At 41.5% G+C, this 18609-nt stretch overlaps 1 protein-coding gene across 1 annotated transcript in view; it reads left to right on the top strand.

The window, feature by feature from the left end:
* Nucleotides 1–18609, top strand: part of EZR (ezrin) — a 37723-nt gene that overhangs the window by 16525 nt on the left and 2589 nt on the right. The window contains exons 2-11 of the mRNA XM_085055760.1: nucleotides 1428–1511; nucleotides 6523–6618; nucleotides 7401–7675; nucleotides 8446–8529; nucleotides 9165–9311; nucleotides 12698–12794; nucleotides 15827–15990; nucleotides 16889–17019; nucleotides 17703–17863; nucleotides 18143–18235. Coding sequence (XP_084911886.1) covers nucleotides 1428–1511; nucleotides 6523–6618; nucleotides 7401–7675; nucleotides 8446–8529; nucleotides 9165–9311; nucleotides 12698–12794; nucleotides 15827–15990; nucleotides 16889–17019; nucleotides 17703–17863; nucleotides 18143–18235 — 1332 coding nt within the window. The remainder of the gene's footprint in view (nucleotides 1–1427; nucleotides 1512–6522; nucleotides 6619–7400; nucleotides 7676–8445; nucleotides 8530–9164; nucleotides 9312–12697; nucleotides 12795–15826; nucleotides 15991–16888; nucleotides 17020–17702; nucleotides 17864–18142; nucleotides 18236–18609) is intronic.

Below are 18609 nucleotides of genomic sequence, written 5' to 3' on the forward strand. Positions count from 1 at the left end.
AAAGGTACCTGATGCCCTCGCAGAATAATTTAGTTTGGAAAAGATCTCTAAGATCAAGTTCAGCCATTAACCTAACATTGCAGGGTCCACCATTAAAGTGAAGAAGGTTGGTTAAACATGCAGTTTCTCAGTGAAAAAGGAGTGCAAAGATTTCTAATATATTTGATGAAAACTAGTTTAAGCAATTTGTTTTATTCACAGTTCTGTATTAATTTTAACATTGTTACACCTGTTATTTATCCTAGAGTTTAAACATACATAATTAAGCTGCTGGGAGCTGCTGAAGGTCAAAGCTTTGTAGTGAGGGATTCTACTCCTCTCCTGCCTCTTTTACCTCTCATTTCTACAGGTGTGTGCCAGGCTCTCCTGGTCTCTTAGCCCTGGCTTTCTGTAATGTGACATTTACAAAATTTTGGGAAATTGTCATGAAGTCTCATCTGCCTTTATCTTACCTGTTGTCTGGCCTTGTGTTTACATGTCCACTTTTTCTTCTTTTCTTTAAAATACTAAGCTAGAAAGCAGAACTGTACTACACAATCATCGAAGTTTGGGTTTTTAATATTTGTTTTGGCATTGTTGGGTTTTTTGAGAAGTAGCGTAATATTGCAAGCAACAGTCAGAACAGTTGGAGATAATCCTTTCCCGATTTGCCATTTTACTGTTCCTTATGCTATTCCCTGCAAGATTAGTTGCTGCTTTTGCCTGCTGATTAACTGCTAATAGACTTCTTCTAGTCATTAAGCACTCTTGCCTGCTGCATTCAGTAGTAACCTCTGTCTTACAGTGTAGTGCCATTGCAGTAAATCTGGTTGTGTTGTTTCTTCACTGACAGCAAGAGCTTATTGAATTCCTGCCCTGTAGTATCATTCAGTACCTGTTACTGCTGTTTTTATGTGCTGAGTAGATTTTTATGAGGGAAAGAATGAACGTTTATCAGGTTAATGCTGATTGCTTTATAAGAATAATCTGCAGCCTTTTGCCTTTAAAACCTCAGATTAATTCCAGCTCTAATATAAATGGAAGTTAAATTATAAGTCTTAAATTTAATTTAGTCATTAGGGCCTTTCGTAATCCAAGGGACGGCCTGCAGGCAGCTATACTGTGCACTCACAGTAGCTCTTAGTCCAAGAGGGTTTAGGCCTGGAAAGGGTCAAACCTAAAATACCCTCCTGTTGAACCAGAAGATCAGTCCAATCCTGTGTTGAGTAGGAAAACCTGTGGAGCAATTTGGTTAAAACAGCAGAATGAGTGCCCCAATTAAGTTTGCTGGTGTGATAACCCAATTCTAATTGAGGCTTAAGTGTGTTTATTATAGAGGTTACGGGAGTGCATCAAAGCGTGGAGACTCTTGTACACCAAGTACTATGTTAACACCTGGAAAAAACTTTCAGTGCATCTTAAACAATGCTTTTTGTTTTTCTCCTTAGATCAACGTTCGAGTTGTTACTATGGATGCAGAGCTGGAGTTTGCCATCCAGCCAAACACTACAGGCAAACAGCTGTTTGACCAGGTCAGTGAAGGGTTGGTGTGGGTTCTTGTCATTTAATTTTGAAGTAGGTTTCTGACTACAGTGTTTCCTTAAGACTGGATTCCAAACCTATCTTTTTTCTCTCTACCTCCTAATCAAAGGACCTCAGTCTGAACTAAGATCTCTAAATTCCATCACAGTAAAAGAAAAAAGCAAAAACCCTTGCAGGTATGTTAGGTTCCAGTGAAACCTGTCTTCCTAGCATGTTGAATGGTGAAGTGTCACAAGGGATCTAAAATGTTTAGACAGCATAGGTAGCACGTAAAAATGCACCTCTTGCTTTGAAATACTGCTTAGCTCTTATGCAGTTTTTAACTTCTAAGGTTGAAATGTTGGTCTCATGCATGAAACTGTTTAGAATCAGGTCTTAAGGCGGCTGATGAAGGTGTTGGCATGGCTACACTTATTTAAAAGTTGGGTTCGAGGCAGCCACTTGCCACAGGTGTTTGAGTTTGTAAAAGTACTGGAAAGCCAGAAGAGTTTGTGGTCTCTGTGCAGCATTTATAGGCAACATGTCTTGTAAGAGCCTCTGTGCAACAGGACTGAGCAGAGATCTGTGCAGCATGCCCTCAAGGATTCCCAGGGAAGTGGAGGGCATGAGTGGCCAAGACTCTCCTTACTTACTGTTATTCTTCTTGTTACTGCATTAACAATATACAGGTCTGTTTGAAGATGGACCTACAAAGGTCAGATAAAGACAACTAAAACAAATGATGTGCTATTTATAAAACTTCGTTATTATTGTCTTAAGTAGTTTGCTGTTATAAAACTGAAGCAAGGCCTAGATTTCAGCAGAAAAACATTGACTTACTGCTCTGGAATTCAAAAAACAAAAAAAACAAAAAAGGAAAAGAAAATACTTCTAGCCATTTCTGCTGTGGACCTGAAAAATAAGAATTGGTCTGTGCAGACTTCAGTCACACATTTTAAGGTGTTCACAAACTGTTATTTGCACTTCTCCCCTTGTACCCACTAGCCTTGGTTGAGCTTTAACCCAAGTAGGCAGTACTGGCTAAACAATGTCCATTCCTTCTATTCTCATTTCAGTGAGTTAACTATTCAATTTCTCATTTCAGTGAGTTAACTAGAGCTTGCTAGGCCTTATGGCAATTGTGCATTGAGAAGAACTTAAAAAGAAAGCCCAAAAAAAACCCCAAAACAAACAAACCACAAACCAGATTAAAAAATAATAAAAAAAAAATCCAAACCTCCAACAAACAAATATGAAAAAAGCCTTTACTGGGTTCTTGAAAGGAAGGAAAGAAGGAAATTAAATACTAATCATTGCAGAACTTCACGGTATAAAACCGAGTACTCCAGCTTGTGTTTAGCATTAAATCTACCTTTAATTCCTTTTGATTACTAGTGATGTGGGATAAACATCAAGTATTCATTGAACACGAAGGTCGAGGGTTCAATCCCCGTGTGGCACATTCACTTTAGAGTTGGACTCAATGATCCTTGTGGGTCCCTTCCAACTCGGAACATTCTATGATTGTGTGACTGGAAATTTGCTGAAGTGCATTTGAAACCTGTGTTTTATGGAAACAGCATTTGGTGGTTGATTCTCCAGAGGAGGGTGACCAAGTTGATTAGGGGGATGGAGCAACTCTCCTATGAAGAAAGGCTGAGAATGTGGTTGTTCAGCTTGGAGAAGAGAAGGCTTCAGGATGACGTAACTGCAGCCTTCTTGTACCTGAAAAGAACCTCAAAAAAGTTGGAGAGAGACTATTTACAAGGGCATGTAGTGACAGGAAAGGGGGAATGGATTCAGACTGAAAGAAGCACGTTTAGATTAAATATTAGGAAGAAATTCTTTACTATGAGGGTGGTGAGTCACTGGAAAAGATGCCCAGAGAGGTTGTGGATGCCTCAGCCCTGGAAGTGTTCAAGGTCAGATTGGATGGAGCTCTGAGCAATCTGGTCTAGACAGAGGTGTCCCCGTGCATGGCATGGGGTTGGAACTGGATGGTCTTTAAAGTCCCTTCCAACTCAGGCCATCCTATGATTCCATGATTACATTCACTGCAGATCACCATTATATCAGAGTAACTTCTTCCCCCAGCCCTTTCATGTTAATCCAAACCAGAGAAATCAGATTTCATCTCAGACAGTACAAAAATTCAAATTACCTAAAGCCAGGTTTTTAAAAGCAGTGCTTTAGATTAGACTGTATATCCTTATGACAAGCATTCAACAAGGACTTTTCCTCCTCCCCTCCCCATATGCATAACCTAATGTTTATATCTTTTAAGAGTCAGGGTCATCTCTGTGGTAGAAGTTGCTTTCTCTGTCTTCAGCTGAGAAGTTCAAAATCCTGAGAATGGTGAAAAGGCAGGATGTTTCAGATTCAAAATACTTCTATTTTAGCTTGCTGTCTGGGTGCTTTGGGATTTCTGAAGAATGCTTGTTGTAGCACTTAATGCACTTTTGGCATAGAGCTACTGCTCATGAAGATTTGCTCCTTACATCCAATGGCTTGGGTTTAAAATCTGCAATTGGAAATTCTTACCCATATTTCATACCTTGTTGAGGGACAGTTCTGCATATCGAGGGAAGGCTGAAATAGAGGAGTGCAGCACAAAACCAGAAAAGGTGAAGACCACAGATTCTCTCTTCAGTTCTGTTGAGCAAGCCTTTTACTAGGCTCTTATCTCAGGTGGAGTTTACACTCGAATAAAGCCTGTGGAGGCAACAGGTTTTCACAGGTATAGGGAGTGGCCCAGCTGGAACTGCAGAACAACTGTGGGGGTTTTGAAGAAGCAAGCTATTTTTAAAAACTACAAGGTGATTTCTTGGCCTGGGTGTCAGTTAGCAGAGCTACTCTGGCAGTGCCTTTGTGTTTTAGGCTTTGCTAGCATGACTATATCCTGCATGTGAGGTGGGGTTATATACCTCCTTTTTATAGGACAGGGAAAATAGTGGAAAACTGTGAATGTTAAGTTCTGCTCCACTTAAGTCAGACCTGTGCAGAGTTTATGCTGTAATGAGGTCTGAGGTGTCCCAAGAACCAAACCAGTGGGCTTTGCAGCTGGCTGGATTATCTCCCAGGTAGTCGTGTGCCCTCCTGATCACAAGTAAAAGAAGTTCAAATGGAGGAGAGTGTAACTGGCATTTTGTGGAAGGGAATGCATTACTGGGTGGAATGGGCAGATTTAAGATTTGCTGCTTCGTGCATTTGAGGAAGCGGAGGAGGTATCTCCTGTCTTGTACAAAATGCCTTGTTTCTTATTTCTTCCTTCTTTTGTATGGAGGAAGTTTACAGAGCATTTCCAAGAATACAGATGAAAACACTATTTGTTCTTTGTATTGGAACTCAAACAATCAAATTGTGAACTTTGGCTTAAAACTTTCTCCTTCCTTACCTTTAGATTTTGGGAAGAACTTGAGGGGTCATAACTTCTGCAAGCTTTCTAACTCTATTTATAGGAAAAGTGTACTTTTTCACTTGTAAGAGACATTCAGAGATAATGACCTGATAACTGCTTGATTTATGCAACTCTTTATTTTAACAAAGTTGCAACACTCTTTTGTGCAACAGGAAGTACCACACTCAACATACCCTTGCTTTTCTGCTAGACTTCATAAAAATACATCCAGCTGTCAGGAAACTTGTCTCATCCATGATGAAACAAGCCACTTTGAGGGAGGAGGGCAAAGGAATTTTAGTCAAGTAAAATTATTTACTGAATTATTTACTGAATTATTTTCAGACCCCAGCTCTTTTTCTTTTTAAAGGGGGGTTTCGTTTATTTGGATTGGTGGGTTTTATTGTCTTTTTGGACTTCTAGGGTTTTTTTACATAAACACTGGTTAGTCTTAGCTAACATTTTTTCTCTCAAGTCTGCTTTCCAGCCAGAGTGTCTCCAGCAATGCTGTAAATGTGGGGGTGAAACAGATCCTTGGTTGAGATCTTAGACATGTTGAAGCACATGTAACTACACATTCTCAAGTCTGTCACACTTCCCTAACTTGCAAAGTGGTTTTAAAAACTTCTTGCCTTCCTCTCAGTTGAGCTGTCTATAGCAATGCCTACGTGACTTTTTGAGGGGCTATTCTGCTAATAACATCATGGAGGTGATCCAGCTATGTATGTAGTAGATCTTTTCAGATTTTGGCTGTGTCTAGAGCACAGCTTTACAGGGAGATGAGCTGGCAGCCAGGCACTTGCATATAAGAACAAGCTGTCAAGAGCAGCAAGAGGTCAGGGACTTGTTAGGCTCTGTCCTTCACTGAAGAAAGTAACATGTCCAAACAGGACTGTTTTTACTAGTAAGTGTGCCATCCATTCAATGGATGGTGTTTCTGCATCTTTCAGCTGGTTAGTATTTACAATATATGAAATGAAACTTGTCGTAATGTGGGGCCATCAATGTATTTTTGTCCTTCATATACTCAGCCTTTTTGGGAGTTTAAAAAAATAATACACTTGACTGAGAATACTAGCATCTTGTTTTAACTCTTAGAGCCACACAGCAGCTGTATGAAGCATCTCTCAGTTGCTTCCTCCAGAAGGAATAATCTCAGGTGACTGGCAGACTAATGACTTGAGCCATTAGTACTGCTGACTAGTTGTAATTAGTACCAACACCATTAGAGACCATCCCACCAAAAACTTCAGTGAAATAATGCATCTGCTTCCCTAAGTACAGTTTGAAGATGGGTTAGTAGATAAAAGCAAGCAGAAGCCCCACCTGCTGCCGGTGTTTTAATCTAGCAGTTGGTGGCCTGTCACTTGCTGTTTGTCTCACCTGGTTTCCCCAAGATCATCATCAGCTAGAAACTGGGTGGGACAAGTATCTTAGCCTATGCTATCATCTACTATGGCAGCTCTTCGTCTTTGTCTACAAGGTGAAATTAAGAGATGCCAAATGAGTAGGTTTAGGTTGTTGCCTGCACCCATCACAGGTGATCTGGGACTTGAAAGAATACCTGGGCCTCAAGTGAAGTTTTACCTGCAATAACTTTTTTCTTTTTTACCTTTCTGTTGCAGGTGGTTAAAACCATAGGTTTGCGAGAAGTGTGGTACTTTGGTCTTCAGTATGTGGACAACAAAGGATTCCAGACTTGGCTGAAGCTTGACAAAAAGGTAACAGACTTTGGGCTAATTGCTGGCCAAAGGTTAAAGCGTGTATGATTCCTGATGTGTTATTGGCTGCAACTTCATAAACCTCGTGCTTTTGATTGTTCCCTAATTTTCATAATTCCAGGATTGTTTTTAGCGATAACTTTGTGATCTCCTTGGGTGAGGTGTGTCATGATAGAAGTTTGCCCTTTTGCTCTCTGAGCTGTAGAAAGCATTTGTCAGATGTGCAGCAGCAGTTGATGCTGTACTTTGTTTTTTGTTGTGCACTTTTTGTGGCTGGAGGAGCATCTTGGCTAGCGATGGGCTTAGGCCCTGCCTGTGCAGGATCAGTTGTGCACTAACTGGAAAAGGGGTACTTCCAGGCTGGGCAGACAAGTGCTGACACCTCTGATGTGCTCCTGTTTGTGTATTCATAGCTCTCATGAGGGCATGAACTGCTTTTCTTCATGGGGCAGTCAGTGACACACCTATTTAATGTCAGGGGGCTGTTCTCTGTCAAACACAGACAATATTGGATGGGTTTGCCATTATAGCACAGTAAATCATTCTCCAGTGACCAGTGTTTGCTGTTCAAACAGCATTTAACTGGCTTAGTTGGAAAACATAATGCATCTCCCCCATGTTCTCACACCAGTAAGCGGCCAGAATTTAGGAATTCCCCTAAGGAGTTGCCAGTCACCCCCCCTTATGGCTAATGTCCCAAATTATTTTCTGTGTAAAAGCAGTCTATTCTATTGTTTGAGAAAAAAACACCTGCTCAGATGTGGTGTCATCTCTGTCCTCAGGTTTCTGCTCAAGAAATCAGAAAGGAGAATCCTCTCCAGTTCAGATTCCGTGCCAAGTTCTTCCCAGAGGATGTGTCTGAAGAGCTGATTCAAGACATCACGCAGAAGCTGTTTTTCCTGCAGGTGAAGGAAGGGATCCTCAGTGATGAGATCTACTGTCCTCCTGAAACAGCAGTTCTTCTTGGCTCCTATGCTGTGCAGGCCAAATTTGGAGATTACAACAAAGAGGTGCACAAGCCTGGATACCTCAATTCAGAGCGTCTGATCCCCCAAAGGTGAAGGAGTTGATTGATGCAGTCTCCCTTTTTTTTTGTTTTTTATTTGAATTCTAGTTAAATTCAAAGAGTTTCATTTGAAAGCATGTTTGGGTTTTTTTTTAATTGAATTGCATACAATTGGAGGTTTCCCGTATTTTATTTCTTCCTGTAATATTTGAGTATGTTTTTGCTTCTCCTTGGGTTGGTTTGAGAGAGGAAGTACAGTTTTGTATTCAGCTTTTATTTCTTAAACATTGCTGCCATGCTGATAACTGTAGCAGTATGAAAGTCTCTTCTTTAAGGAAAGACCAGCATTAAGAATATGTCATATGAAGAAGGTTGGGTTGTGAGTCCTTAATCCTAATGTGTAGTTCTAAAACTCTTGTATGTTGAAAGCTACACAGTCCATCCCCATACAGGATCAGTGGATGTTATCAGACCAATGGCTTTTATTTACACTTCCTGATAACACTGCAGCAATGTCTAATTCCAGGGATTGCACCAATTTTTGCTTTGCTTGAATCCCCTAGTGTCTACAGTGTGTGATTCACTTGCAGTGTTTTGCTTACGCCTCTTATGTCTCTGGTCAGTGACTGAAAGACTTTGCAGAGGGTTATTGTTCTTTCTGAGTTGCTGTGCTTCACAGAGAACATCTTTGGGCCGAGTAGAGTTTTCCTTTTGGTTACAGTAAGGCTTCCACCAGGATGAGACTAAGACTGTAGCAAAGATCACCATCAGTGGATACTGCAGAACACTGAATCTTGCTCATACGTGTTTCCTTTGTGTAGGGTGATGGACCAGCATAAACTCTCCAGAGAGCAGTGGGAAGAACGGATCCAGGTGTGGCACGCTGAACACAGTGGCATGCTAAAGTGAGTGTGTTGGTCCTTGGGCTGGTCACCTTGCTGCTGGTTTGATTACCTTAAGCTTGCATTTCTACAACATAGGTTTGAAACTCTGTGGTTTGGACTTTGAGTTGCCTGTGTGAGCTACTCCTGGTGTGTGGTTTTTAATCCAGCATTGAATCACATGGTAAAATGCACCAGTGTATTTTGTACTGGTGCTGAGAAAAGCGTGTCTTCCTGAAGACCTTGGACCGGTGTACATTGTATTAATGATAATTTTGAATAGGAGAAAGAGTAAAGGTGTACGCCAAACCTTACAGTCATTGAAGCTTTTGCATTGACAGATGAGGGAAGCTCAGACACTATACCTTTCCTACTGACTGTACTGTGAGACAAGGATGAATGCTGAGAGAGATGAATGTTGCTAATTTTCTGTCTGGAAATACTAGGGATTGGTAAATGGGAGTACTCCGTGTATGTGTGCTCACAGATGTGATAGCATAACTTCTAAAGTGAATCCCAAATGGTGAATGTTCAATTTTAACTCCTGTGTTTGAAGTGAGGTTTAGGAAAAATTCTTTCTTTCTTCTGAGGTGTTTGTGCTTTCTGAGATAGTCAGGTAAATGAGAAATGAGCATCTGCCCCTTTTCCTTTTCAATCAGAGAGAATGCCATGCTGGAATACCTGAAGATTGCCCAAGACCTGGAGATGTATGGAATCAACTACTTTGAAATCAAGAATAAGAAAGGAACTGACCTTTGGCTGGGGGTTGATGCCTTGGGGCTCAACATCTATGAAAAGGATGATAAGTAAGGCTTTTGTTTTCGTCTCTGATCTTCCAGAGAGGGCTGGTATGGGACGTTTCTTGTTTACAGAATCAGGGCAAAGTTGAAAACTTGCTTGTGTTCCGATTTTGGATCAGTAGGTGAAGCTAGGAAATGGGCTTTCACATCACCTGTGTTTTCATGTCTTTCCTGACCTGCTAACACTACCTGTTGTATAAAGAGAGATGTCAGTTGTACAATGCCATCTCCTTAATTGTGTGCAGTGGTAGAGCTGAACCCTGAACTGAGGAGTTTGCCAGGCTTTTCCTCAAGTCAGGTCACCAGGTTTGCCATCAGTGGACACAACATGACAACCTGGGTAGGCTAAGGTATCTGCAGTGTTCAGACATCTAAGGACACTCCTATCCTGAGGTTAACGATGGATGCATGTGCAGCTGCCCGATGCTGAAAAAGGCAGATTATGGGGTGGACACAAAAGCAAAGCTGGGTGACACCCAGAACCCAGGGAGGATCTACCCTATATAGTTACTGTGAGCAAGGAATGAAATGAGGGCTTGCTGAGGTACGCAGAGTTTTAATCAGTCCTTCTGGTAAAGGCAGAGCCATTATTAATTGGATAGTAGGTGGGAAATGATAGACTACATCTATAAATAAACATAATAAGAAGGTGAGAACAGCTGTGTCTAAGCCTGCTAGTCTCTTCTAATACTCTGCAACTGAAGGACTGAAGGGAGTTAAAATAGATATTTTTTTAGATGGAACATTGCTGTCTAGACTGCTTTTTTTTCCTCCCCCAATGTTTCAAATCTCTGTTTCATGTCACTAATCTGTAACAGACTATCATTGAAATACAGAAGGGATTTCACCTGTTCTACATCTTTGCCTCCAAAAAGCTTTGACTGCAACCCAAATATTAATTGGAACTCTCTGGAGCTTCTGTTGATATGGCAAAGAGAAAGGCAGTCTTTTCTGCAATGCTAATATGTGCTGTCACCCAGAAAACAAGGAGTGTCACTTGAAAGAAAAGTAGTTTCGCTCATGTAATACTTCAGTCTTGAATGACTGGTCTTGCTATGTAACCATGGTCACACAAACAGGTTTTTCGAGCTGCAGAAGCAGAGTGTAGCCATTGACTGTAAAGAGCTATCAAGAGCGTTTGCAAAACAAATACAGTGCTGGAATAAACTGCTTATTTCTGCTGTAACTCTTGCCACTATGTAATTAAGCAGATATGGGGACTAGAAAAATAGTAGCGTGTACGGCACCTCTGGTTTGTAGGTGCAAAATTGGGGGATGGAGGACAAAGGTGAAAAAACAGAGATTTCATTGTTGGAGATCAACATGAGGAAAATGAGGCTGTACCATAGTTGTGTGAGCCTCTATACTGCAGTACATGTCAGTGTCCCATTTCTAGGTGTATTGAAGCTTTTTTTTTTTCTGCATTAAAGAGGAGAACCTGCGGTAGAACTTACTAATGAATGAATGATTTTAGTTGTCTGTCATACTGTATTATCTAGGATTTAAGCACTTGTACTAATGTGATGGAGGCTGGAGTAATTAGTTAATCTTAGTCTAATCAAATAATTTTCTTCACAGTTCTTAATGTTACACATACACACACACAATGTTACATAATCTTGCAGTTGAGCTGGAGGTTAGGGAGTGGAAAGTTCTAAAGAGGATGAATTTCATCCTTGATGTCTCAATTTAAATGAAGTAAGTTTTTTGTGCTTGAACCCAGCAAAATCTTGTGATGAAGTAGCTTTCCATCTCTTTGACAATGAGTGAAATTCCTCCTGTAATTGCTCTTTTTTCCTTAATCAATGCACTTAATAGAATTCTTACAAAATTTGAGTGGTCTGCTGTGGTGATTGATAGACATTTCTTTAACTGCTAAACATTAAATACTTGGGTCTTCAAATAGTTTGCAAGAATAATTAGACACATACGTTGGAGGGGTTAGATTATAACAAGAAGATTGCTCTTTGGTATTATCTTTTATGTGAGATACAATTCTTAATCATTAACAGCTTTCTCTAGAGGATATACCCACTGTTGGTAAGAGTAGAAGAATAATAATGTGACATTAAATGTAAAAATAAAAATTTGGTTGGGGCAATTAAAGAAATTTATTGCAGTCAAATGCACAAGTCCTTGTAATATTAGAACTTGCTGCAGAGCTGATCAGGTGTGTAAGGGTAAAGTATTGGAATGGCTCAGAAACATTTGATCTGAGGACATACTGGATGCTTTTTATATGCAAGAGTCTGGAGAAATTAAGGCAGAGGAAAATCTCAAGTTATTAGTGAGGCCTAGAGAAATAATTTCAAACAAATCAACAGACCTGAACTCCTCAGCAGCGAGGAAGAGTTGGGAGTCTGAATCTTGCCCTTTGCTTCATAGGGGAGCTTTTCAATAGTGGGGAGCCACGTGGCACAGCTCATTGCATGACCAGTGAGTAAAGTTCCACTTGGTGACTCATGGGATGGGCTGAAAGAACAGTTTGTAGGAAGGAAAAAACAGGGCCCTTTGTTACTAACCTTGCCTGTAATCTAGGGGAGGAGATATCTGAAGGGAGGGTGTCAAGAAGAGGGAGCCAGGCTCCTCTCGGTGGTGCTGAGCAATAGGACAAGGGGCAATGAGCAGAAACTGACGCACCCGAAGGTCCACGTGAATGTGAGGAAGAATTTCTTTACTGTGTGGGTGACCAAGCACTGGAACAGATTGCCCAGAGAGGCTGTGGAGTGTCCCTCACTGGAGGTATTCAGGATGCAGTCCTGAATGCATCCTAAAGCCATGTGCTTTAGGATGACCCTGCTTGAGCAGGGAGGTTACACCAGGTGACCCACTGTGATCCCTTTCAATCTGACCCATTCTGTGATACTGTGAAACAAAAGAAAATAAATCTTCTCCTCCCACTTGTGCCTGTCCAGCACTTCAGAGTGAAGGCAGCATGGAGGTGACTGGCTAGCTGTAACACAGCAGGGTGGGTTTGCCTGTGGGTGCTGTTAGGTGTGGGGAGCAGCTCAGTTACTTTGGCTTACGCCTCTCATGGTGTGCAGGAGGCCTGTGGGAAGCACTGCACATAAAGTCTGCATGCTGAGGATTTTGGGCCTGGATTTCAAAGAAACAAGCTTAAAAACAGCTCAGTATGTGGTTTCAGTAGAGACCATCACTATTACATAGCCAAAGGTCAGTAGGGCAGCTGATGAAAATGAGAAGAGACTCGAAAAGGGAGGTTACTGGGCTTCTTTTCCTACTTCCTGTGGTGTTCTGGTTCAATTACTGTCTTCTCTCTGTTGGGAGAGCTTTGTGAAGCATTGCATTCCACCAAATCTGTGTGTTAGAAGCAATATGGGGGGAAAATGTTTATTGCATCATCTCTTAAAACAAGTTCTTTTTCTTTCCAGACTAACCCCAAAGATTGGGTTCCCCTGGAGCGAAATCAGAAACATCTCTTTCAACGACAAGAAGTTTGTTATAAAACCTATTGACAAGAAGGCACCAGTAAGTATATCTGGAAGGGATTCCTGGATACTGCTTGTGAACGACTGATACTGTTTCATCACCAAATAAAGTAGTCTTGGGGGAGGAGAAAGCTGCAGATATTCTAGATGCAAAGTGAGCTTTAGTATTTAGAGTGTATTTAGAGCTGCCAGTTTTTCTGTGCAGCATAAATTAAGGGTGATAGCTAATGTGGAAAAAGATAAGGATTTTACAATTGCAGAGTCCTTTTTCCTAGTATACTAGGTAACTTCATGCTCAAATGTGAGATTCTTTGCTAGTTCTGTGAGTCCTTTCTGCATTTCTTTCAGTGCATGGAAGCCAGTAGGTAAATTTTATTTTTGTTTTTCCTTAAAGAAACCCAAGCATTAAGAATGTTCTTTTAAAAAATTACAAAAGTAGTTTAAATGCTACTGCAAAATCACACAGATACGTATGGCTTCCTGTCCATCACTGTTCACTTCCATACTGCTGACAGAGTAAAATGTGGTGTTCATTGACTTTCTTAAACACCAAGGTAAATCTCAGGGATATGACTTCAGTGGAGAACTGAAATGTAGCTACCTGTGAACACTGCTTTTCAATACTTAAAAGTATGTTTTCAGAGGTATTTAGTGAGGAATTAGAAACTTACTTTGACCTGTTGAGAACATAAGGTGGAATAACTGGTATAGCTGGATGTCATTCTGTCAGTCTTGTGAAATTATTGCAGTAGTTGAGAAAGACCTCCTCTGCTCTTCCCCCACCCCAGTATTTGGCCTTGGTGGGTAAGTACAGCCCTGAGAAATAATAAGCAGCTTGGCTTTGGCAAAGGATGGTGGCTTATAAATATCTCTAACAGAAAAGGATCCTCCCAGTAATTTAAAGGATACTAATGCACAGTGTGCTGCAGGGATTTCTTCCTTCCCCAGATAAGAACCTGGGGGAGAGGAGCTTTTTCCTGTAATGCTGTTAGTGAAAACCAACAAAACTCCCCAGAGATAGAAAGCTGGTCTGTCAAGCATGCTTTTCTCAATAGAAGAGTCTCTTGCATGTGTTGTGTGTAATTACAAAATACGGATCACAGCTTGCCACCCACTCCCCAACAAGTAAATCTGACTGAGTTTGAAATGGAAGACTTGCAAAAGGCTGGTACAGAAAGGTGTTAACATTGAAAACCTCAGTTATGTTTCCTCTTCTCTGTCAGTTGTTCTTTTCCCTCTGGCTGGTGGTATGTTTAAAGCTGTGCCTAAAAGAAGAATTTATCTGGGCACTAATTCTCAGTATTCAGGAAGTTGTCTGGCTCTTTTAATGTGCTTATGTCTCCATTTAAAAAGGCAGGCATTATAACTACAGCAAAATACTCAGTCCACCCAAGATGTGGGTTGGAAGCTCTCTTTTAATTTGGAGGATTCCACATGCCTGTGTTTAAAATGACAGTAATGTAAAGGGTAGAGTCCTGTGTCACCTTGCCCAGAATAACCTTTTTAATTTTTTGGCTTGTCTGCCAGATTTGGCTTGTACTCCCAGATCTTCAGCATGGTATCTTTAAAATATCAAGGTGCAATGCTCTCAGTTGTATGAGACCTGGGGTAGGCTGGAGATGAGGAAAAAAGGGGATATTTTTATATTCTTGTTTGAATGTTTTGTGCCTTGGTTATGGCCTTAAATGACAAATGCAAGCACCATCCATGCCCTCAGTATTTACTTCCATGTAAGTGAGCTTTGCCTCAGCACAGGACCTTTTCATCCCAATGTGTACCAACTGTTTTTACAATTACTTGTTGAAGTAGGAGGTCAGATGAGTAGCTTACAGTCACAGTTTTCGGGATCAGACCTGTGCGGCTCAGAATGGCTCCGGCAGGATTTAGTGGGAGAGCACAACACACTCTTCTGCAGTCAGTGCGTGCATTAGGGAAATGCACTGGAGAATGACTCTCTGTCAGCATATTCATCTTAATGCCACTTAGGGAGCTTTTAATTGCTTCTAGTGTGACTTTTAGTTTTCCCAGAGATAGCCACAGTTGTGCTTCTGAGCTCAGGCAATTACAAACATGATCACTGCTTCCATTCCTGATCCCATCTCTTGCTAACGGTGAGGCAATCCATAGGAGAGTGATTCCAAGGAATGGGTACTGGTTTATGATGGTCATGTGGCAGCTTGCCCACTGTCCCTGTAGTTCACAGAAAAAGCACAAGGATATTTGTCTACTTTGTAAGTTCAGACTGTATTGTAAACATGTCTGGTTGTGGACTTGGAAAAATCATCGGGCAGGTAATGAACTTGGGCCCTCTGTATCCCTTCCTTAGCTGGTTTTCTTCTAGAAGGTATGTCTGGTTTGTAGTTTCTGTAAAAGCCTGGTTGTAACACAGATAAAGAAAATTTATCCTGAATATCCTTTTCACTGAACCAGAGACTTTAGAATATCTTGTGTTTTGTTACTGCCTGCAACCTGATATTCCAAATAACCCATATGGTTGGTGGTTAAAAAATAAGTTTTCATTTGAATCTCTTGTGAAAGCGTAGGCCAGTTTAAGTAGGAAATGCCATGGAAAGGAAAAGAATTGTACTGGAGGGCATTTTTCTCTGAAAAAACACATGTGAGGCTTTGAATGTTGGTTTCGATAGATCAAGAAATTCTACAAAGTTACATTTCTAGTTTGTGCTTTGTCTTTCAGTCACAAAACTGCAGACTGAAAAACTGCTCAATACTAGATATCTATGTGTTGCCCAGATGTTTACCTGCCCACCCAGAATCTTCTGCAACATCTAACAGTCTCCATTTAAATCAGACTTCATCAAGTTTGGGATTTTGTCTAAAAGATGCTTTTTCTAGAAGAGTAACTTGTCAATTCTGTGTAGACTTTAAATGGCGAATATAAAGGACAACAGTTCTGGCTTCAGATGCTATTTACAGTCCTTGCTGCTGTGTTTAAATGGCCTTACATGTATGTCTGGATTAGAGTGAAATTAATGGCAAGATGTTCTGTCTGCAGGTAGCTGGGAGAAAAGACAGCATGGTTGGAAAAAATTGACTGTGGTGTCTCTCTCCTAGGACTTTGTGTTTTATGCCCCTCGTCTGAGAATTAACAAGAGGATCCTGCAGCTCTGCATGGGCAACCATGAGCTCTACATGCGGCGCAGGAAGCCTGACACCATCGAGGTGCAGCAGATGAAAGCCCAGGCCCGGGAGGAGAAGCACCAGAAACAACTGGAAAGGTGGGCTTGGATCCAGGAAGCTGATGTGGGGTGGCAGAAATAAATGACACCAAAGGCAGGGACCAGTAACGGGGGATTCACTCAGGCAAGGCTCTGAGCCGTCTCAGGTTCACGAGGAGCACATGGGGCCCTGGAGCTCTGGAGTTCAGGGGGGACTGGGGGTATCCTGCAATGGGACTGTGCTGTTGTTCCTGCTTGGCCCTGTGTCCACACAGTCAGCTGTCCTGGCTGCAGTCTCAAGACCTGCAAGGAAATGTGCATGTAAAGGCACAGCAGACTCTGGTGTGGTGTTGTGCACCTAGAGAAGAGTTTTCCTGATTCTTCAGTATAGCCATCTGCTTTATTTGCTGGGCTATGGGATAGTTGGGAGTAAGGGGAAACCTTCACAGGGAGCACGTATGCACACTTTAAAGACAGAAGGAACTGGGAGATCTCCTAAAAGGCAAGGAAAAAGGAATAGCAATACCACTGACTGCAGGTTGCTTATGATTCAAGAAATCATGCTGCTTTGCTCTTGTGCTTGGGGATTGTTTGTCTCCATTCAATGAGTGCTGTTGTTTTCACACCTCCTTGACTTTCCTTACGGCAGAAGTAACAAAGTTACATCTCTGCTGTGCCGTGCAAGTTCTGTTTTTCCTCTCTGTGTCTAGGAGCTATTTGGCATTCTAAATTTCTGTGGCAACCAACAAAAATACAAATGCTTTTATGAAATGGGATATCTAAAACTGAGCAAAAATTCTGAAGAGATGAAGGAATGGCCTATTTCTGTCTTCTGGCTCCTGTTTTGTGGCAGCCACTTTCCCATTGAGCTGCCTGGAGAGATTCCCAGCCAGCTTTTTTGTCTGGCAGTAGCTTGGGTCTGAAACTGAGCTTCCAGCATGAAATATGTTTCTAACAGGAAACAACTAGAAGATGAAAAGAGGAGGAGAGAGACAATTGAGAGGGAGAAAGAGCAAATGCTGAGGGAGAAGGAGGAGCTGCTGGTGAGGCTACAAGAGTATGAAGTCAAGACTCAGAAAGCAGAGAAAGGTAAAGTACTTGTCCTGGCTGACCAGACCGCATGTTTTATGCTCCATAGAGGGGTTGTATGGGTTGCTGCCTATGCCTTGCCTAAATCTGGTGACACTGGGATCGCTTGGCAAGACTTACTAATGTCTGCTTATACAACTAAATATACACATGTGCATCCAAAATATGAAAGTAGCAGAAAAGTCACAGATTTTATTTGGGAACCGAAGGGCAGGAGCTCTGTTTTCCCCTGTTGCCAGGAGGAATCAAGTAGCACAGCCTCTTCCAACAGTGAGCAAGAATTCAGCCCTCAAGTACTTTTTACTTCTTACAGAAAAAGTACTTTGGGAACATGCCTTTCCAGTGAAATGAAAGCTTCTGTTTCAATGCACAGAAGAGCACACTGGAGGCAGCAACATCTGGTCCGTGCAGCAAACTGTCAATTAAGGGCAGCAGAGTCATGTCAATGTTACAGACTTCAGTGCAAACATCTTGCAGAAGATTTAATTAGAGTGTGCATCTGACTATTTCTGAATCCAGTTACTTGGTGTATTATGCAAATAATTACTTTGAGGTGCACAGTGAAGGGAGTATTGCAAGCTGCAGTAAAGTGCTGCAATGACTTCTGCAGTTACCTAGGAGACTGTAGTTTCTTAGCTTTGACCAGACTTGTGGACTAACCATATTAAACTGTCCCTTTCCAGAGCTGTCAGATCAGATCCAAAGAGCCATTCAGCTGGAGGAGGAGAGGAAACGAGCCCAGGAGGAGGCAGAACGCCTGGAAGCTGACCGCTTGGCAGCCCTGCAGGCCAAGGAAGAGCTGGAGAGACAAACTATGGACCAGATAAAGAGCCAGGAACAGCTGGTATGATCCAGTTATTTTGAGAACAAGATCTATAGGCATATTACTGTGCCCTCAAGTAAGGCAAAACCATCTTGCCCAGGGAAAAACACAGTGCAGTGAAGTACTGGACCATGTCATGGCGTCATTGTGGCCCTGGTTTCTGTCATAAGCAATCTAATTTTAATTCTTAGTTTTCTATTCAGTCTCTATTACAGTTAACAGTATTTTTGTTGTGTTTGGTTTTTTGGTTGGGTTGGGGTTTTTAAGAGTCCTTATATTTCCCATTTTATTACTCAACAGGCCACAGAGCTTGCAGAGTATACAGCCAAGATAGCACTTCTTGAAGAGGCAAGGAAGCGTAAAGAGAGTGAGGTTGAAGAGTGGCAAATCAGAGTGAGTATCTGCTTTACAAGTTGCTCTAAAGTTCTGTGCTTAAGCAGAGCATACTGTGGTGCTCAGCCTGGTGTGACTTTTCAGACATGTGGAGGCAAACATCGCATCTGTACAGCAGTGAAGAAGGGCAATCTTGTGATGAATGTGCAATACTGCATAAACACCTTTCTTCCAATAAACCTTCAGTCAAAAGTCAAAATGAAAGCCTGTATAAAGCCTAAAAGTGGGATCATTGTCTTGGAGACTTGGAGAGGAAGGGACACCTCAATAAATGATGAATGTAATCTGTGATATAATGTCTGAAAACATTACATCAGTCAAGACAGGATGCTTCAAATGCAGCCACACTGCAGGGATCTGTTTTGAGGAGTTTG

The sequence above is a fragment of the Lichenostomus cassidix genome, chromosome 3, assembly GCF_008360975.1.
Source record: "Lichenostomus cassidix isolate B80296 chromosome 3, HeHo_3.0, whole genome shotgun sequence".
In the NCBI taxonomy this organism is placed as follows: domain Eukaryota; kingdom Metazoa; phylum Chordata; class Aves; order Passeriformes; family Meliphagidae; genus Lichenostomus; species Lichenostomus cassidix.